We start from the raw sequence: 21,944 nt of genomic DNA on the forward strand, positions 1-21,944 counted from the left end.
GTGTTTCTTATAAGTTGTGGCTATGTAAGTGTATGTAAGTGTGTGTGTGGGCGTGTGGCAGTAGCTGGTTATTATTAATGACAGCTGCTTTCTATGCTGCGAGATATGTACATTATTTGAAAGTAATCAAGGCAGCTAAGAATAACTGCGTCTGTGCCATAGATTCAGAATTATCTGTGGTTGTTGTTGGGCAGGCTGTTTACACTGTTTGGACTGCTGCCATACATCCCTGGCTGATTTGTTGTGTTGATTGACTTAACTGCTGTTTCATAGATGATTTATAATTTGTTAATTAGTAGACTATATTGAGCTGCAGACAAATATGTAACTCTACTGTTCAACACTGGCTGGGCTACAGGATGTGAGGAGGGGTCTTTCTGTAGAAATGTAGTGGCCACGTTGATGGGTGCATCCGTGCATTCTTTGAATAGACAGTGGTGGCCTATAGCTGGTAAGGAAGTGAACTCGTATTCGGAAGGTTCACCAAGGTCCCACTAAGGTCCCCTTGAACAAGGTACCGTCCCCACACACTGCTCCCCGGGCGCCTGTCATGGCTGCCCACTGCTCACCAAGGGCGATGGGTTAAATGCAGAGGACACACTTTGTTGTGTCGTCGTGTGCTGTGCTGCAGTGTTTCACAATGACCATCACATCATTTCCACTTTCACAGATGCTGTGCATGTTTTAGACGGCAGGCTAACTATGCAGCGGGCTATCTCAAGCAGGTTCTGGCAGTACAACCCTGTCCGGGCAACTTGTGTTTCTCCGGCGACTGTTGAAGTTGCTGGGTAGAAAGCGACTGGCGTGTGTGTTGTTTCTGGACAATGAGGTATACTCTGACCTTGTTTGTTTGGCGTGTCATGGTGACCGGATGAGACATGGAGCTGCTGAATTATGGATGAGCTCCAACTGTGTTTTCTGAGGGGGGGAGACACCCACATATTGCAACCTTAGCTTGTTCATTCCTCTGTCACCGTCTCTCTTTCTTTGTCTCTATTCTTGTTGTTCCCGTTTGTATTTTTCACTCAGGAGAAGAGGACATTTTCTGGACAAACCAAAAATGTATGTACACACATGGCACGTATCACAGTACCATCTGTAGTTTTACACTAGCCAACATCGGTGATCATTGAGTGCACGGCATATCAAGCACATCATGGTGATATATGAGGATCACCCTGAATCTATTATCTCCCTATGTTTCCTAAGTAAATGTAGAGCATACTCTATACTAGTGTCATCTGTGGGGCTTGGTGTTCTCCTTTTCCCAATCCATCATCTTTAATTAGATGGGGACAGCTAGTCTATTTCGAGAGGAGCCTATGCATGGACACCTTGAGTCCTGAGAGTGTTGCTTATTGTTGCTATGACACTACAGTACAGTACAGTAAGTTTTAGATGTTTCATTTTCCCAACAGTAACTCTGGAAAAAAAAAAGAAATAATAATGTTAAAAAATTGAAAGTGGCAATAATTGCATGTTGTTATCTAGGGATGTGCGAGAAAAACTGGGGTTTGGTCTCTACCAACTTTGAAAACTGATGAAGAAAATTCTGCAATAAATGGATTAGGTAAACCAATATTTGAAATAGGGTTCTTTTTTGTTACATTACCAACATAAACAGTGTTTTTGTTTTCAGGTACCGAGTACTGTAACTACTGTGGGTCTACATTTCTTTTCCCTCTTGCCGGTTGGTTTTGCTCACTGAACACAAGCTTTTTTCATATTTTCTTTTCATCTCCCTACTTCTTTTGTTTCCTTTCCCTTAGCCTCCCAACCTAGTTAATCTGCAAAATTAATCGTTTGGTTTACAGTTTATTGAGATTTCTACATTTCTGTATGAAGAACATTGAACTTATGTACTTGTGCAGTGCTTATGAAAATTGCGCAGTATTACATATCTGTGTATGTGGCAAAAGTGGGCGTGGAGCGTAGGGCGAACTGCATGCCCATCACAACTGGACATTTCCATTTTGGGTAACTGTTGTTCTTTTCAACATTTCTGTTGGATTCAGGTCAGGTTTTCCAGAATATTAACTTTCTTTAATTCCAGTACAGCAACCTGTATGCTTGGGGTCATGGTCTTGCTGCATGACCTGTGCTGTTGCAGATGCTGATGTTCTGGGTCAAAACAAGAAAGGATCACTTGCCAGTAAGTTATCTGTATCTTGAAGAAGGGAAACTTATTTACGTTTCTTTAATTACGTTTTTGATGAAAATGGGAGGAGCCCATAGCTTTGATTGACTTCGGCAGTGTGCATAACTACAAACATTTATTACCTGAATAGGGGAGCCTGTGACGCTCGGCTTCTCCTGAGCAACATAGTGGATACTGGAGCCCTGATTGTGCTGAGATGATGCTGATTCCACCTGCGTGATTGGGCCTGTTCTCCAACATGCAGTCCGAGGCTTCCCAGTTCCCCATGTTTCCCTTTAACTGGTTTGTTCTTTGTGTTATGTGTGTCTGTGTATTTTGTGCCATACAGGCCACAAAGACGTTCCTGGGCGACTCGTCTGCCCGTGAATGGGGATAAGTGGATCAACCCTTCCAAGGCGTAGGACTTGTAGGGTTTCACAAGAGGGCAGCGGTGATCTGCAACCCTACCAAGAGGCACAAACAGAGGGGACTGTTTTCAGTGCGAACCGTTGTGGCTTGTTTTTGTCCATTCCCTTTATGTTCTCCTAATAAACTGTGTTCCTTTTCCTTACCCTTGGTGTCCATCACTTCCACTCACCCCTTGTTGAGAAAGACTGCTTCATCACATTGATTCCAAACCTGTTCTCTTTACCCTGTCTGAATTCTGCTTTCAAGAAGTTGCCTGCAATTGCAGCTTGTCATACTTGTGGCCTGATTTAGTAAAGGTTTACAGGTATTAAAATGGGTTCCTGCAAATAAAGGTGTACGCTGATCTGTTGGACACTCTTGTACAATATGTCTTCAGCATGACTCGTAGGTGAATTCAAAGGTCATTTAAAGACATAATGGATATTACTGGAAGCACAGAACAAAGGAACTAAACTCAAATAAGGTCCAGTGTGCTGGTGGCGCCCACTAGAGGCTGGGGACCACTAGGTCCGGGACATGACACTTTCAAGGTGTGGAATGGTCAATGAGTCGATCATTCATTTGGTCTTTATTCTACAGAGGAATTGCTGTACTTTAGCAGCACAAACTGATTAGTAAACCAGAGAGTATAATGATGAATACAATTAGATGAATAAATCTTTGTTATTGTGCCCAGTACAGGTACAAAGCCAGTGGAATTACAATACATAAGCGTAAGTAAGGCCACGTGGGTGAAGTACATTTTGATAATAATGATATTTATTAACCAGAAAGAAAAAAACGGCTTAAACAAAAAGGAAACAAACTAAGTTGATATTAGCTTGTTAATTAGCCATTACTAGTCTGTACACCAACACACAAAGATTCATTTCGACACAGCATTGCTTTCAATTTGATGTTGAAAGCAATGTGGAACCACAAAGCTGGTTTCTGGTGAGATGCGTGAAGTGATTTACTCCTGCAGTTTCAGGATAAGCTTGCATCCCAAACCTGGACCTGTATCCTTGTAACCTTAGGCCATAGGCCATGAATAGACGTATTTCTCCTTTGTCCGCCATACCCAGCTGACTAAGGGTGGTGTTATTCCGAGCTGGGGCCTGATCATGGCTGTAGTTCACGCCGATTATCCGGTCCTCTGGGTGCTCAGCGACCTCTTATTGTATGAACATTGCAGTGTACGTTCTGGGACTGGACTGTCCAGAGGGTTGAAGAATGCCAGGCCCACCGCTGGCTACTTTAGCATTAGCGTTAGCAACTTCCACTGCATGGGGTAGATAAAAGTGATCAGGTCCTCCATTTCAGCAGAGCAGCAGGGAACAGTGAGGACAGGGCAGCCTGCAGGTCCACCTCGCTGTATAAACACGTCCGTGTGAAAAACACAGGGCCGCAGTTACTTCATCCACCCTGAGGTGTGAATTTAGCCTCGGTGCTGTGAGTGATGATGTGGAGGTTTCATAATCATTCTACCATTCTTACCATTACCCCACACATCACAAATCCAATAATCTGTCCCTGATAAACATTGTACTTTTTATTTGGTATTATATTGGAAATGTTGATGACAATAGCTTCCCATGCCCTTCATTTAAATGTAGCTGTGCACACAAGAAGTATGTCAGCTGTTTGCAATTCTTCTCCGGTTCTCTCTTCTCTCTTCTTCTGCCACTCCAACTCCCCTTGCAGAAATAGAATAGAATATCTATATAGAGTGCAGAGTGTTAGTTGCTGTATTAAAATGACATTAAAATGGGATATAGAATCATGTTAAAGTGGCAGTATGGTTCTTCAAGTCAAGTCAAGTCAAGTCAAGTCTACTTTATTGTCAATTCTGCCACATGTACAGGACATGCAGAGAATTGAAATTATGTTACTCTCTGACCCATAAAAATAACATTAAATACAAAAACAGTGACAGTAACGAATACAGAGTATAAATACAATTTAAAAAGAAAGGCACAATATACAATTTTAAAAACACCATATACAAATAAGGGCACATGGAGGAGAGTGCAACATCAGGAGAGTGCAAAAACCAATAGTGCAACAGAGTTTTAAGTTTAAAGTGACGAAGTGAAAGTGAGGTAGATGGCAGACCAGAGCTGCACAGAGTGACTGGTGCATGGTCAGTTTGTGTGATTTAGAGTTCAGAAAGTTTGTGGAGCAGAAGAGGGGAGTGAGGGGAGTGGGGGCAGAGCCGGGAGGGAGTTGAGTTTCCTGACCGCCTGATGGGTGAAGCTGTCCTTCAGTCTGCTGGTCCTGGCCTGGAGACTCCGCAGTCTCCTCCCTGATGGCAGCAGGCTGAAGAAGGTTTGCATTGGGTGGGTGGGATCAGCTGCTATGCCGAGGGCTTTCTTGGTGAGGCGTGTACTGTAGATGTCTTGGAGGGAGGGGAGAGGGACACCGATGATTCTCTCAGCTGCTCTTACTGTGCGTTGGAGAGTTTTTTGGCAGGATGCATTGCAGGCTCCAAACCACACAGTGATGCAGCTAGACAGGATGCTCTCGATGGTTCCTCGGTAGAATGTGTGCATGATGGGGGCTGGTGCTCTTGCATTCTTGGCGATGAGGATAGAAGTTAGACCATAACACTGCTAAAGCATTTGTCAAATTTCAGAAGGTCAGACTGACTGGTTATTGGGGTAAGATAACCTGCACACCGCAGTTCCCAAACAATGAGGAGTCAGGACACTGAAGACATCGCAGTGACAAGGCACCATACAGTAGACAAGACAAGTAACACAGAATTCGCATTTGTGTGTGTGTTTGTGTGACTCTTAAATATATGTCATGTATGATATGTAACAGCAGAAGTCTATATATACAGTGTGTGTGTATTATTATTATTATTATTATTATTGTCTTCTTCCCCTTCCTTGTTCAGCTGTTTCTGGATCAATTCTGCCCATACGCTATCCATATGCTATGTTTATATGTGACCAAAACTGAACTAACTCATTCCAGCAGATTCTTCACTACATCAAGATCTTGCTATTTACCTGGACAACTCACAGCTCTCTCCTTCTACAACAGCCCGCAACCTTGGAGTAACAATAGACAACCAACTCTCCTTCTCGACTCACATCAGCAATCTTTCCCACTCATGTAGATTCCTTCTCTACAATATCAGACGAATCCGCCCTTATCTGTCAACACAGACAGATCTGTCTCACGACTGGACTACTGTAACTCCCTTCCAGCTGGTCTACCTCTATGTACCATCCGACCTCTACAACTCATACAAAATGCAGCAGCACGACTGATCTTCAACCTTCCCAAATTCTCCCACACCGCCCCTCTGCTACGTTCCCTCCACTGGCTCCCAGTAGCTGCACGCATCAGGTTCAAAATACTGATGCTGGCCTACAAAGCCAAACATGGAGTAGCACCATCCTACCTCACAGCCCTTATTACACCTCGCACCGCACCTAGTATACTCCGAGCCTCCAGTACTGCTCGTCTGGTCCCTCAATCTCTGAAGGTAAAAGGAAGAGGCTCATCTAGACTCTTCTCCGTCTTGGCCCCTCGGTGGTGGAATGAACTTCCCCTCGAGGTCAGAACAGCTCAGTCACTGAGTATTTTCAAACGGCAGCTCAAGACCTTCCTCTTTAGAGAATATTTAGATGAACTTGTAACTTTCTTATTATCTAACTTGTGTACAGAATCTACAACAGAGTGAATAAAAAGACTGTATTCATTGTTGGGGGTCCTAGTGACCCAGAACTGATCTCTTTATCGATGGTAACATGAAAGCATGTTGTAAGTCGCTCTGGATAAGGGCGTCTGCCAAATGCCTTAAATGTAAATGTGACTGCTTCATCTGCTAATTTGACTATGAATCCTTTGACCAATTTTTCAGGGTCATCAGGTTTTACTGGGGGAGATTCTTTCAAGCTGCATTTTTATACGTTCAGGATGTTCCCTTTCATGTATTTGTCACATTAATGATGGGTTTTCCATGGGCCATTAAACATGTCACTGTATGGGTCAGAGAGGGTGTCCTTCTACCTTGTGACCAAGCTTCATCTTGCTGAGAAGATGTCATAGAAACATCTAGAGGTTCGCAGGAACACCTCTTTTATGCATGCTGTAAAATGGATAAAACGGTCATTGCACAGCTTCAATTGCTGCTTTCTTCAACAGTTCATAATGATTCTCTAAAACTAAGCAGACAATTGTAATGTGACCAAATGCTGTTTTTGTATATAGCACTTACAGGTTTTTTTTACACACCCCTAATGACAAAAGATGATGATGAAGATGACGTTTCACTGACAGGAGTTTAAAAGCAGCCGCTCACATACAGTCATTCCAAATGAATCCTTTGCATCAAGTCTAATCAATAATTGATCTGCTGGAAAATGCAGCAATTTGAGGTCCCCTTGGGCTAATGAATTGTCGGAAGATTCCGGTTTGTTTCTGTGCAGACAGAGTGTAACAGAACTGGGGTCTCTTACCAGTATAAACACTCTGAACAGCCATGTAAGGGTAACAATTTTTGTATGATTGTATAGTTCTTGCCTTGGCCAAGGTGCAGTGTTCCTATATGATAATAGACTTTTGGTTAGTTTTGTAATTAGATCGGCCAACAAATTCAGTCACAATACTTAAACCTGACTAGGATGCAGCAACCTTACACATTTTCAACCCAGCTGTGTCTTTAGTATTCGGTTTGTCGAGTAGATTCTGCAAGATGCAAGATTTAAGAACATATTTCATTTAGTAATTAAAAAAAAAAAGTGCTGCAGACATTGTGCAAATGAAGAATACAGAAGTTTGTCTACATGAGCATCCAGACAGTTCAGATGAGTGATCATGATGAGTTTTCCATCGCTAAGTGATCAGAAGATGATCTGCGATCTACATGAAGTTCCTACAGGAACAGGACTGACCAGGAGTGTCTATCTTGTATTTACTGGGTCCAGAGAAAGAAGAACCAGCACCTTCTGTCCAGGTATAAAATTAGTTCCACAGTCAGTTAGTATCTCACGTGGAAAACCAACCTGAGAAAAAAATGACAGAATTTTCACAGATTTTGATGGGAAGACCTCAGGATAATCACACGAGTGGGTTCACCCATATTATTAGGACATATGGAACATGGCTTTAGTATGGCTGTCTACACCACAAATACATTTTCTACCAGAGGGTATCAGTGGCCTACTAACTGACGGGCCTTCAATGCTGGAAGCTTCCCCACTTCTGTTTCAGGAACTACATAAATCATGAACTTCCTTTTATTACATTTTGTGAACCAACAACAATGTAAAAAATGAAATAACAAAAAAAAAAAAAAAAAAAGCCAAATACTGGTATGTATGAATAATTCTCTATATAATAAATTGTATAATAATAAAGTTGTCATTTCTTTTCTGTTGTTCTTATTTTTCATTATTTTGTCTGCTTTAAGAAAGAAATCCAATTCTCTGCTGCACTGATATGCAAATACACCTGAAAAGGAATTCTATGAATAAAAAACGACCCCCTCCACACGATTAATTTCAGCACACAACTTACAAACTTTCTTTCGGCGAAAATGTAAACGTATGTATATGCATGCGTGTGCGTGGCTCGAATCCCATTGGCTGGCGCCCGCGGCCACGCCCCGCCCTCCTCGGAACCAGGAGCCGGACTCCGGCGGTCGGGGGGCGGGACCGGGTTTGAAATTGGAGAATAATGGCAGCGTGAGCCGCTCCGTCGGGGAGGAATCGGGCTTCTCGTGTCCGCGGTCACGCCACGGAGTTTCCATTTGGGGGTAAATCTCGCTTTTTCGTGCCGAGGGAAGGAGGCGCCGACCCGAAACCCGCAGTTTTTACCCGAATTATCTGGGGACGACGTGACCGCCGCCGACAAAGAGCGGCGTGGAGCGCGCGGGTCTGCGTGGAAATTGTGTTATTGGAGGATCGTGGGTCATGCAGGTCCGCTTTTAGGCCGCCGTGCTCCCCACCTGGGTCCGGGCGGCGCGAGCGTGCATTGGGGACCCGTCTCCGATGTGACAATAGGACAGGGGGGCTGCTGAAGGTGACCATCGAGGACAGTCCCGCACTCCACGGAATCGCAGCGGAAAACCGGGATCTGGATGCGGCTCACAGGAAGGGGACTCGCACCCGCCCACGAGCCGAGGTCCACGCAGGTGCGCGCCGCGGGAGCGACGATGGGCGTCCGGTTGCTGCTGGTTACGTTGGCGCTGCTCGGTAAGTCGCTTTACTAACCAACCTGCCCCGGCGGTGGCTCAACTTGTGACTTGTTGCTGGTTGAAGATCAGCGTCACTCGTACGTGTACGTGTCCGTGTCGATTTTATTACGGTCCACGTTATAAGAGAGTGCGTGGGTTCCGCGTGGGGTCTGTGTCTCGCTGATCCGGTGATGCGTCCCATGAATAGCGCTGTGTCATGGTAACCAGAGGCGAGAGAGCGAGTTGTCTAGACAGCCGTGAGCAAGTGGCTACGTCATCGTCTCGATCCACACCTGGACGTGGGTCTACCTGAATGACGTCATAGCTGGCGTGGCCTGAGACGCAGCTGGACACAGCATGTCTCCGGCTGTCCCTCTGTCCAACTCATCACCACATCACCACCTTCATCACGGTCCTTCTGTGTTTGTCAAGGTTCCAATTTCAATTTTGCACACACACACACACACACACACGTCTTTCAACAACTGACAGATGGCGGTTCTCCCCTGGCCGAGGCATGTAATGCTGCAGGGGACTGGCTTGGGATGGGTGGGTCCGTCCACCTTAGTGGACATTTTACTGGGTGGTGTGTGTTTGTTGCTCTCTGCTGTAGTGTGAAGGTGGGCAGGTTTGAATATTAATAATTTGAATGATTTGAATGTGCCCTCAGGCTTTTGTCTCTTTATCTCTTCTAGCTTGTGTTCTCTTCTCCTCCCCCCATCCTGCCAATCTGCTGGCGAAACAGGCGGGGCAACAAAGCTCCTTCCCGTTCCCACGTTCCGCCTGCTCTTACAATCCGCTCGCGGTTTAATCAAACTCAGACGCTTCCGGGCTGATGCACAAAATACCGCAGCAATACGGACGTAATGACCGTACGCAAACCAGTAGTACACGACATTTTACATTTTAACCCATCACTCTCTCGAGTGTCGAGACGTCACTTTATACGAAAAGGACTGCGCGGCTGTGAAGATTTCAAAGTTCAGGCTTTTACGGCCTTGTGGACAGAGTCCACTGTTACTTGACTGCTCCTCCACAGCAAGACGAGAGTCCGGAACCCAGACTAGAGAGTCCAGCGGTGGGGTGACTGACTCTGGGACATTCTCCGATCGGCCTGAGATGATTTGTCTTCACGACAGGCTGCATTTGACATTTTTTACCCAGTCTGAGCTACATTTTCTTATTACAGATAAAGGCCGGATCATGCTGTACGTCATGTAGTGGGTTCTGTAAAGTAATCACCCCTCAGGTTGAATGAAGGATCATGACATGACGGGACGAGTCTCCCTCCTCCTCGCATTGCCCCTTGCTGACACCGCCTCTGGTTTCTTGATATTCAGGCTGGGATCAGTGTGATGTGGGGTGCAGATGTCTGCCTGACAGACATATTTATATCTGGAGCTCGGTCTACGCATCATCCTGCATGATGGCGTCTTGTCATGTTGGCTTACGAGTAGCGTAATAAATGTATCACAAAACCATATGGCACCATGCATTTCAATTCTAGTTTTTTTTTTTTTAACCCTAACGGTACAGATTGTAATGAAAGGCTACCTTATCAATGCCATTGTTTCTGCAATGAAGTTCTAAAATAATAATAATATTTAAAAAAATCTACCAATAGTCATTTTTCAAAAGTTGTCATTCAGTTTTAATAGTAATTTGCTTTCATTGAGTAATGTTTGAATATGAAATATGAGGCTCAATTAATATATTTGATCACAAAGTCCTAGGTTCAAACCCCACTTACTACCATTATGTCCCTGAGCAAAACACTTAACCCTGAGTGTCTCCAGGGGGACTGTCCCTGTAACTACTGATTGTAAGACACCCTGGATAAGGACTTAAATATATAATGATAAATGCTGTAAATATATGTAATAAATCAGAATCATGATTATTTGCCAAGTATGTGAGTGAAGATATACAAGGAATTCCAATCTGGCTGATGGTGTCTCTCAAGCACAACAGTATAAAGAACAACAATGTACAATATAGTCAATCTTATATAGAGAAAATACAACGATTACAGTAAAAAACACCACAGATGTGCATAAAGTGCAGCTGCAATGTGACTGTTCAGCTGTTTAGGTGACAGTGAGGGGACAGAAACTGGTCCTGGTCTGAAGGCGTCTAGATTGTCTTCCAGAGGGCAGCAGATAAAGGATTGAGCTACGACCAGATAAAACCAGCTCCCCGTTAGATTCATTTTGTAATGAATTCTATCATCGCTCGATCTGTTCAGTTGTCCACCTTCCCTGGTTTCATTTCTAGAAGAAGTCTCTGCCTGTGGTTTCACGTAGTTTTTTGTGTGTACGGTAATGAGAGGATGGTGAGCAGGCCTGAGATCTCCTGTATGATGCAACGTCAGCAGTACGGTGAAATCGGGAGGAAAATAACGCCACGTATACAGGCGACTGAGGTGACGGTACGTGTGTACAGGTACGCTGCGTTGTACCACCGTTGTCATTTCACTGGCCTTCTGTTTACAGTAAACCGTAAAAAAAAACGGTTCTGATACGATCTGTTTACATCCGACATATGCTGGAGGGCACGGGGCGGGCGTGTAGGAGCCCTTCACATCCAACCTCCAGCACTGAAACGCCTCTCCTGGCCTTCCTCTGTCTGCATCGCTGGCATCCGCCGCCTCGCGCCGATGCATGGTAACCATGGTTACCATACCCTCCTGTCTTTGGTGGAGAACGACCTGAAACGGGTGTAGGGGCGTGGAGTTCGTTAGCTTCACCTTGTCTGCTCTGACGGTAATGGCAGAGCGGCGCCGCTGATGACGACGAGCGCCGTGCTTCATCGTGTCTGTCTCCCTGGCGGCCTGAGGGGCGCGTCTTCTTTTTCTAACCGCTCGGCTCGAGCCTTGCGTAGGCTCACAGCCCCTGGCGGCACAGCTTCTCTCCTGACTCTCTCAGGCACAAAGGCCCTTCGCCTTCAGTATCGCTGCAGGGTATGTCGGGGCTCCTCCTGGGACCCCGACAAAACGCTCTGCTGTGCTTTAATTAGCATGCGCTGCTAATGCATGTGGCTAAAGGAGCAATTATGTGCAGATGGTTCCCGCGTCCGGGTCGCTCGCGGGATACGGAAGAAGAGAGAAGCACGGAGGCCTGTCCAGGAGCGGGTACCTGGACGTCCTCCGAACAGCTGCTCAAACAGCCCCCCTCTCACACGCCCTTGTGCAAACGTGCCCACCCCACTTTAAAACCGTTGACACATTGAGATTTGACACCATTTGCTTAAAAAAAAAAACCCCTCACCGGGCTGTTTATATTGGAAATACGGTTAAATACCGCAGATGCTACTTTTTAAGCACTCATACCAGGACCACATCCTTATGATGATGATGATGATGATGAGAACTTTAGCCACCTCCTGATCCGGATGTTAAACCAGGGAGTCTTTGCCGTCACCGCTGGTCAGAACCCGTTATGTGTGTGTGTGTGTGTGTGTGTGTGTGTGTGTGAGTGACTGCAGTGTAAATGAGGGCAGGGGAAGCGCTCGGAAGGAGTTGTGCACCACGAGGAATTCATTAACTCCACTCGGCTGCTGAGCTTCTCCAGATTGCTTTCTGGAGTGGACCTTGTCCAATGGTGAGGAGGAGGAGGGAAGAGCTTGGACGAAGTTGACACTCACAGAATATCATGTGTAATTCCGGAATGGTTAGACGCTCCCTCACACCTTCATACCTTCTTTTGTTGATTTGCGTGTTTTGTTCATGTACTTTTGTGACTTTGTGACAAGTTGTTCTTCTCCCAGCTGCCTGCGAGAGCCTCTCTGGTGAGCGCTGATGGAGAAATCTCTGACAACTGCTCCTCTGGTTAATGGCCCGAGAGCGAGAAAGCGAGACAAAGAGGGGGGAGCAGGTGTCCTTGTGGGGGTGGGACTGAACCCCCATCTCACCCCCCCAAAAATAAGGGCAGTTTAGCCCTTATGCACATGGCTGCAACACGGGTTCCTGGGCAAAAACACTAAATGTTTTAAGATGTCCACTGTAGTAATGGATGGTGGGGGCCAAAGGGCCGTCTGCCCCGCATGCTCAATAATTCAAAGGTGGGGGCTGAGTCTGGCGCGCTGGATGGGCGGTGGAGGGATGGCATGATTAATTAAAGGGGGGGGATGTGAATGTTGCTGTAATGCACAACACGAGGAAAAGCCTCCTGCTCCCTGGCTTCTGCAGCTGGGCCCAGATTGGACCCCTGGTGAGCTGAGTGGTGGGGTGGTGTCTCCCACGGGGGCCGCCACTCACCAGCCATTAACATGCTCCTGGCACACGTGCAGTGGAGGATGCGGTTCGTGAGGTGACTGGGGTGGGGTGATTAAGTCTGATCAGGCTTGTGCTGAATGTTACGGAAAATGGGGACAGCATTTTCAAAAAAAAAAAAAAAAAAAAGCAATAATCATGATTTTTCTGACAAATTTTAATTCATTTTCTGGAAATCTATAAAAAAAAGTTCTGAATTGTGAACATAATTAAGCAATTAATGATTCATCTAGAGACAGAAAATGTAAAATACAATGCCAAATGGAACACAGCAAAATGCCTCGAATATTTACATTACAAATTATGCAAAGCCAAAAGCTTAACCAACACTAGAATTAGACTCAAGCCCCACGGCAGCGTCAGTAGCGTTTCATGCCTAAAATCATCCAGTTTGCCATTTTGCTGAATTTGCCTTTTAAAGCCTGCGCTCGAAGGCCGTTACTCTGGCTGTCTTCAGATATCGGACCTTCTGAAGAGAAAATGTTGTGATGGTGTGCAACTGCACATTGTGAGCAGTCGTTATGCAATAATTCTCAGTGTAACCTGCCTCAGGATAAACTATGTAAAAAAATAAAATAATAATAATTATATATATATATGAAGAGAATCATTTGGGGTGGAAAAAAAGCCTCTATATATATATATGGACGAGGTACAGGAAAAGGATTTGCCATCTCCGACTTTCATTAATTAGCAACTAAGTGGGATCTGGATGGGAATTACAGTAATAAAGAGGAGGTCTGGCTGTTACTGGCAGAAATGGGGGACAGAAAATGACCAAAAATTGTGATTGTAACAATGATACCCGGGTCACAATATGATTATGTCTTGATATCCTGTACATATTTCAATATTCTAAAGTTCACTGAAAATGTAAAAACAGAGCAGATATGCAGGGTGCTGTGATCGGTCTGTCATGTTTTTTTTTATTTCACTCTGCCTGAAATGCCCAGCAGTAATTCAAAGTACCCAGCTGCATAGCGCCATCTACAGTTCTGGAGGTTGTAGTCGCGCGTTGGTTGACCTTTGTTGACCTTACTAAAGAACACGTTCCGCAGCGATATTTGATGTCCCTGTATCGGTACAATATCACCACATAAAATATCACAGTATATTGCTGTATCAATACTTCCTAACGCCCCCAGTTTTTTAAAAAATGGAGCAGTGGTGGCCCTGTAATCAGAAGGTTGCCGGTTCGAATCCCCATCTGCCAAAGTGCCACTGAGGTGCCACCGAGCAAAGCATCGTCCCCACACACGCCTTTCATGGCTGCTCACCAAAGGGTTAAAAGGAGGACACATTTCGTTGTGTGCACCGTGTGCTGTGTTGTGTTTCACAATGACAATTGCTTCACTAAAATATTTGAATCTGCATTGATATGCATTATTATATGTGAAGAACACAGCAGCCACCTTCATGACCCATGCTGGCATGATTCCTCTCTCCTTCTGTTTGCAGTCTGAGGGTCACGTGTAGAGATGATCAGACACAGAAATGCGTCGTGTTTCTTTCCTTAAGTTGAAGTAATAACTTGGCCGTTGCTTTTTTAATTTCTGCATATAAATAAATGGACCCACACGTTCTCGAAGCTTCTCCGTTACGTGTGCATGGTGCAGTTGGGTGGCAGAAGCCTAGTGGGTAACACACTCGCCTATGAACCAGAAGACTACAGAGTCACAGGTTCAAATCCCACGCACTACCATTGTGTCCCTGAGCAAGACACTTAACCCTAAGTAGCTCCAGGGGGGGACTGTCCCTGTCACTACTGATATTTCTGGATAAGAGCTTTTGATAAATGCCATTAATGTAAATGACTGTAACGTCTCATATTCCTCGATGTTGTGGGGAATTGATGGATGTGTGTATGTCGTCTTTGTTTTAGTCGAAGGGCTCTGAGTTTCCGAAGGATGGAGACGTGGAGACGATGTACAGATCTATAGTCTGCCTGGGATATCTTATGGTGAGAGCCCTGCTCACTCACACCACTACTTCCTTTCTGAGGCTTGAGGCCAATTAACCAGTGTTAATTACAGGCTTGGGAGGCAGGAGCTTACTCTTCATCATCGTCATCATCATCCTCTTCTGTAGCTTGTTTTCAGTTAGCACTGGGTGAAGGACAAACTGTCCGATACTAACCTGAAGCAAGGGAGGAATGTGACATTTCCTCGAGTAACGTGTTTTGTATCACTCTCATGCACGCCGCCCGCATGCGCTCGCACACACACACACACACACACACACACACACACAGCTTCTATTCATCATGACACCTCCCCCTCATGTACAGTAAGGAGTGATTCATCTGCCAGTAAGTTTTCCTTGTTTCTGTGGCGATGACACCCCACCACCCACACCTCACCGCGGCGTTGTTTTCGTCCCCCAGTGACCCGGTGTGTGGGTCCTGAAGGACACACTGCTGCTCGGGTCCTCCACGCGACCACAACCATTTCCATTCAGGCTACTTTTATACGAGCAGGTCACACCCACACACACACACACACACACACACACACACACACACACATTCACGGAAGTACTGAGGTTTTGGGGCCAATCGGCCATCAAGCTTGTTAATTTAAATGAGCTCCATCTATTTGCTGCAGAGGATACACTTCCGTCTGATGGTACAGGTTCAGTATCGGGACCTCTGACTGTCTGAGAAGATGCTGGCTTCAGCACGTACCTCCATCCATCCACATCATAAGCCACAATGTCTCAGTATTTATTTATCATATGCTTGCTGGCCACCTACACACATCACATCCTTCTCCTCGCTTGGTTCATGACCGTGTGTGATGGACCTGATGGTCCTGATCTCCCTCATGTCATGTGTTGTTTGCTCGGTGTCTGAGCCTCTGGGAGGAGTGGCTCTGCTCACACAAACACCAGTCCAATTTCCCAGATGGCCTCTTCTTCCAGCTGATGTTGATGTTCCTCTGCTTGTAGAACAGTACTGATGAAGGAGTATGTCACGGTTATTGCCAAGCTGCCTTGGTACTCGTGAGGTTCCCTTTGGTCTTTTGGTTTTGGTCGCTGGTGTGTATGTAATGTGAGTTAAGGGCGTGGCAGCAGGTGACCTATTGTTCTGTGTGGTGTCAGGAGTGTGTCCCCAGCTCTCATATATCACTGTTCACCCTGTCCTGGAGTGGGAGACGATGAGAACCTGGAGGTCTCCTCACCTGCCTGGTCACAAGGAGGGAATAGCGCTGATTTAATAAGCGGGGTTATCATGTAACTTCATAAAGTTACTTCAGAAAGATTTTATTTGAGTAGTAACTTAAAGGTCACCTATAATGAAAATGTCACTTTGTGAGATTATTGAACATTAATACGAGTTCCCCCCAGCCTGTCTATGGTCCTGCAGTGGCCGGAAATTGTGATAGATGTTAAGAGTGTTTTGGTCATTCTGCTTCGCTATCCAGAGAGCGGCAGCTCAGACGGTCTGATCTGGAATTTGTCCCCTTATGTCGTCATAAGGGGAAAGGTTACCTCCCCTTCCTCGTGCTTTTTCCACCCAGAGAATTTCCCACCCCTCCCATAAAACATTATCTTCACCGACTTCAAAAGCAGTTGCCCCGATTGGATGTAAAAATAAATGCAAATGTATTTGTTTTTAGTTCAGTCACACGAGACTCTAAAGAACCAGTGGGTTCATTTAATCTTTTCTGGAAAAACGCAGACATGACTTGTCCGCCCAGAGACTTTCTCACCCCTCCCCTAAAAAAGTAACTCGCCAAACCATTGTTGATGACGACGTCATTTCCGCAAATGCCCCCTCAACTTCTATAGGCCGCTCACCTCCTCATTAGCATTTAAAGCTACAGACACCGAAACGGCGCGTCCTGGGAGATCTCATTGTGGGACTGGATCAAAGTGGCTGTAATTCTGCACCACGTCTGAATTTCTGAAAGAGACTTTAGATTCAGTATTAGGGGACCAACAAGACATACATGACATACATTCATGTCAGGGGACCTTTACAGTAATGTTCAGTTCATATTGTGTACTGTGATGTAAAAGATTATCACGAGCACCATAAATGATTATAAATACTATTATGTTAGTTATTTCCTTCCTCTCAGTTACATATTTTCATGTATCATGTACACGTTGCAGGTTTATTTCTTTATTATATATGAAATGGTTTGTTTTGTGCTGACGTTACCGTGGTTACCGCTGTCATGTCCCGTGCTCTGAAAGCTTTTATCTGTGGTCAGACAGCAGGGCGCTGTATGTGTGTTCTGTAATCGTGTAGGATTTGGGAGCGAGTGTCTACTCTCCACGCTGTTATGATTTGCCCAGAACCTTGAGAGCACAGAGGGAACTAGACTAGACAGAAATAAAAAATGTTCTTTTCCCTTTTGCTTTAAAAAAAAAAAATAAAATAAGTGAAGTAAATTGTCATTGCGAAACACTGCAGACCCCGCACACGGTGCACACAAAGAAATGTGTCCTCTGCATTTAACCATCGCCCTTGGTGAGCAGTGGGCAGCCATGACAGGCGCCCGGGGAGCAGCGTGTGGGGCAGTAGTTTGCTCAGTGGCACCTTGGATTTTTTTAACCGGCAACCTTCTGATTACGGGACCGTTTTCTTACCCGCTAGGCCACCACTGCCTGGCAGGCTTTTTGTCTGCTTGAATCAAGCCAAAAGTACGTAAAACAATAATTTTTCTTAAAGGTCTCCTGTTAAGGATGCACGCTCCAGTTACGTTAACGTCTTCATAGGCAGATTACACCCGAGGGGGGTAAAAATTCTACAGCGCACGAAGGTGTTTTTGCTACAGTAAATCATTATTTTCCGGCCAACAGAAATCAGACATATTTTCAGTGAAATGTTGGAGAATTTGACTTTCACACATATATAACAATGGTGGTGTGCAATATGTAGCTGTGTGCACCCCCTTAAATTGGTGAAAAGACTTTAAAAGTGTCACGTTGTAGCAACGAGAGTTACATTTTTCCATTGTTCTGTTGAGACGGAGTATTATAAGCACGACTGAACACATCCTGGATTATTAACACTAACTACAGTCGGGGACATAAATCCAGCAGAGCCTGCAGCACAACCAACATGCGTCACTTTGATCCCATCCATATGGTGACAAAAGGACTGCATCTTCAGATGTCCCCTCTCTTGACTTTCAGATGTGGTTTAGGCCTGAAAAACTGTCACTGTCATATGGTCACTGTCATCTCCTTTTTTTCTTGTCAAATCTGGTTTTCTAGTCTCTCTTCATTCTTTTGTCCTTTTCATGTTCTTGGGGTCACAGGTCACGCTGAGCAGGGGGAACAAGACAAGGCTGTTTTCTCTGAGTAAGGCTGATTGACAGGCATGGATGTGGTCACTCGTGCACTTTGCAGGAGGAGGAGGTCTCTGCTTGTCTTTGTGACTGAAAGAGACCAGCATCACTTGCTGTGGTTACAATTCTGTGGCTTTGTGACCGTCCACGCCAAGTGTCACGCCATTCCTCAGATTTTTGCCAGGTTTGAATAAATTGTTACAGTTGCACCCCTGGATGCTCTGAGCATGGAGGTATTGGTCCTTCAAGCTTGGCTTGGCTTGAAAGACGGAGTGAATTCACTTTTGTCTTGAACGTTTAGTGCTCGGAAACGCGTGGAACTAAAGTGGCGAACCCTGCGTAGCTTAGCAACGGAATTAGCACGTGTGAAGAAGCCTCGCAGAAGCAGAGCTTCTCTGCGCCGCGGGCATTTTAAAAGCCCACGCCCACCTGTAGCAGCCTGACCCGCTTCAAACTTGCCGGCAAAACCATCGGCGTTTACCAGGGCTGTCAAAGTGAAATGGCCGATCGTCGTAATTCATATGTCAGTGTGCAGCACGTTAAATGGAATTAGTGTAATTAAAGCATCTGTGTTTTGTACACTTCCTGTGTGGGTCTGGCACTGATGTAAAATGAATTCGAGCCAGAGACCATCCCCACGGTGACGGGCCACATTTACTTTACGCTCGGTGGCAGTGGCGCTCAAACGCTTGTGGCGTGTCCACCATGCGCCCGCTGCCTTTTTACAAGAGGAACCAGAATCTTCTCAATCTAACTACTGATTGTAAGTCGCTCTGGATAAGGGCGTCTGATAAATGCCGTAAATGTAAATGTAAAAATAAAAAAAATGAGGTTTGTCTGACTGAGCTACAGCGTTAAGGGACAACAAAGCAATATGTATTCAATTAATTTTTTTTCTTTGCTGTGTGAGACACACACAAACACACACACACACACAGAGAGAGAAATAGAAACGCATCTCCATCCTTACTGCCCGCCTGAGCCTCTCTCCCATACTTGGTCTGAAGAATTAACATTACGGTTCAGTTAATTTTTCTTAAAACGGATCCCCTCCATCACGCCTACGTCTGTTGTTACAGAGATTCGGAAGACTCAAGGCATTATCAGAGTAGCGCATACATGTTAACACTTTACGGCACTAGAATGAACACACACACACACTGAGTGCATCAGAGCTAAATGATGCCGCTTTGGCCGCACAGGCAGGCTTTTCACACTGCATGTTGCTCTAGCAGAAAGACAAAAGCGTTGGGTTTGAAAAGCTCAGTATGAATGCGCTGCATTTTTAATGCCTGTGAGTGGGAGTGCACTGGTTCTTCTCAGCCACAACCCTTGTGACAGGTTCTGGGAAGAAGAGAAACTGTTAAAAATGAACATCTCTTCATATCAAACGTGCTCTAGATATGAAATCAGACCAAACGAAGAAATCGTGCATCCACAACTTCAAAAAGGCCTTTCAGTCTCCAGTCTGTTTCTCAGGGGTGATACGATTGGAAGTTGAGCAATTGCGGTTTAAATGATACACTTCATTTTTCAGAGAGGTTATGATTGAGACTTGAAATTATTTTCCGGAAATGATCTCGGCTGAAGAGACCAATCCCAGTTCTCACCAATCCCCATCACCAGTGTACGCCCGGACCTGAGCGTGGTGCCACACTAAATACAGTGAATGGTTCTACTGAAGTCATCATATAGACATCATAATGGGACCATGTCTGATGTTTCTCCATGGTTGTTTGGGCCCAGGCTGGGTTCCAGTGGAGGAATAAATGTGATTTAGTTGTGTTGGGAGACAGAGGGGCGGATTAAGCATAGAGTTCCATTTGCTGAAACGTCACGTTTTTGCATTAAAGAAGGCGTATTATGGCAGGGCACTTTGGCCTTCCACTCTCTTTGATTTGTCTAAGTGCACATAAGGATAAATGCAGTAGCAGCTTTACATACAGCGGCTGTTTCCCTTCAAATATGGCAAGAAGTATACAGTGCAATAGTGCAAAATGTTTCTTTAAATGTACTTGATCAATTTTTGTGTGAATACTGTATACGGTTTGGAGTTTTATTCCAGGTTTATGTTTCTATCCATTTGTGTGACTGATAATGGCTCCAAATCTGAACCTTTTTGTCATGTACAGGCATGGCTGGTATAAATGCTTTACCTCCGTTTTGAGATGATTGATCATCAGAGAGGCCTTTTTGTCAGTGAGTTCCAACTTGTGTTGGGATGGATTGTCTATCATGCTACAGGTGACCCGAATGCAGTAAACATCTGCTCTTCCTCGCCATCCCTACATCTGCACATCACCTGCATTTCTCCACAGCTAATCTCCTGTTTCTTTCTCTGTTTCCATCTAGCAGGATCCTGCTCAGCCAGACGCGTGGTGACCGTGCAGAACGGCCCTCTAGTGCGGACGGAGGGTTCCCATCTGACCATCTGGTGCAACGTTACCGGCTACAAGGAGGGCGTGGAGCAGGACTTTGAATGGTCCATGTACCTGTACTCCGCCCCCGACCGGGAGATCCGCATCGTGAGCACAGCGCAGCCCAATTATGCCTACGCCATCTACTCCCAGCGTGTCAACAACAAAGAGATCTATGTGGAGCGTCTGAGTGGCGACTCCGCTGTCCTCCACATCACCAAACTGATGGCCAGTGACGAGGGCTTTATTGAGTGCTACACCCCAAACACCGACGGCCAGTTCCTGGGATCTTACAGTGCCAGGACCAACCTCACCGGTGAGTCACGCAGCCCCACTCTGTCTTGGCCTTCTGTGGAGATGCCGAGTGGCCTCGGTTAATTGTCTGCGTGTTAATTTGTTGAGTTTGAAGGACTGTCAGTGGGATGAAGTGGGCGCTTGTTAGACTGCCAGTCCATCTGTGAGAAGCAGCCCACCCTCACAGGCTCACCAACGTGAGACCAGCGAGAGCCAACTGTCTCCTTCCTCACGTGTGACCAGAACCCCAAAAATGCTTCTAAACCCTCTCCGACTCGCTGGATGACGGGGCTTCGTCCGTGTGCGTGTTGGGTTTAACGCGGTCTGGTTTAATATGAGCCGGCTGGGCGAGTCGTGAGCACGTTGGCTGCCATTCTCAGCACCACACCGAGAGCCACCTGTCCCTCTTCTCCGCTCTCTCTCCCCCCTTCTCGCCACCTCCTGCTCTCTGCCGGGCTCCAGCCTGACTGCCTCCAACCACAACCCACTCAAGCACAGCCGGACTCGCCCTGCCCAGACCTTCTCGTTGCGTGTAGCCAATCTGTGCTTCCCTCTGTAATGTTGAACGATGATGACAACAACTTAAGTCCGAAGATGGCTCCTCAGTTTTCCCTTTCACCACTGTCCGCCATGGTCTGTGTATTCAGCCTCTATTCTGGCTCATTACAGGTTCCTCTGTACCCAGCATGCACTGTGTAAGGTCCAGATTTGGCCTGCAATGTAACTTTGGTTTCACTCTTATTTCCCCTCTAGTTCTTTGGGAATCAGTGTGTGTTCAGGAGGTGGCCTGAGTTAGGATGACCTTTAACACCTGTTTGGAACTGACCCTGTGTCCTGTCAGCCTGCTTGTCTGTCTGTGTGGTGCATCAGTCTCTTTAGGGATTTAGCATAAACAGTAATCAGTCCCCATGGGAGAATTCTGCCA

General features: G+C 45.7%; 1 protein-coding gene and 1 long non-coding RNA gene across 3 annotated transcripts in view; both read left to right on the forward strand.

Annotated features, from left to right (window-relative positions):
• The first annotated feature begins 993 nt into the window (after nucleotides 1-993).
• Nucleotides 994-2,732, forward strand: LOC114797239 (uncharacterized). The gene is made up of 3 exons (XR_003750829.1): nucleotides 994-1,062; nucleotides 1,492-2,152; nucleotides 2,487-2,732. It is a non-coding gene; the product is annotated as an uncharacterized LOC114797239 (long non-coding RNA).
• A 5,450-nt stretch (nucleotides 2,733-8,182) lies between these two features.
• Nucleotides 8,183-21,944, forward strand: part of igsf3 (immunoglobulin superfamily, member 3) — a 52,435-nt gene continuing 38,673 nt past the window's right edge. Inside the window, exons 1-2 of one of the 2 annotated variants that reach the window (XM_028992121.1) lie at nucleotides 8,183-8,757; nucleotides 20,661-21,041. In XM_028992121.1, the coding sequence (XP_028847954.1) occupies nucleotides 8,643-8,757; nucleotides 20,661-21,041 (496 nt within the window). In that variant the 5' untranslated portion in view covers nucleotides 8,183-8,642. The remainder of the gene's footprint in view (nucleotides 8,758-20,660; nucleotides 21,042-21,944) is intronic. The other variant, XM_028992122.1, reaches the window with a different exon arrangement.

This window comes from Denticeps clupeoides, chromosome 9, assembly GCF_900700375.1.
Source record: "Denticeps clupeoides chromosome 9, fDenClu1.1, whole genome shotgun sequence".
In the NCBI taxonomy this organism is placed as follows: domain Eukaryota; kingdom Metazoa; phylum Chordata; class Actinopteri; order Clupeiformes; family Denticipitidae; genus Denticeps; species Denticeps clupeoides.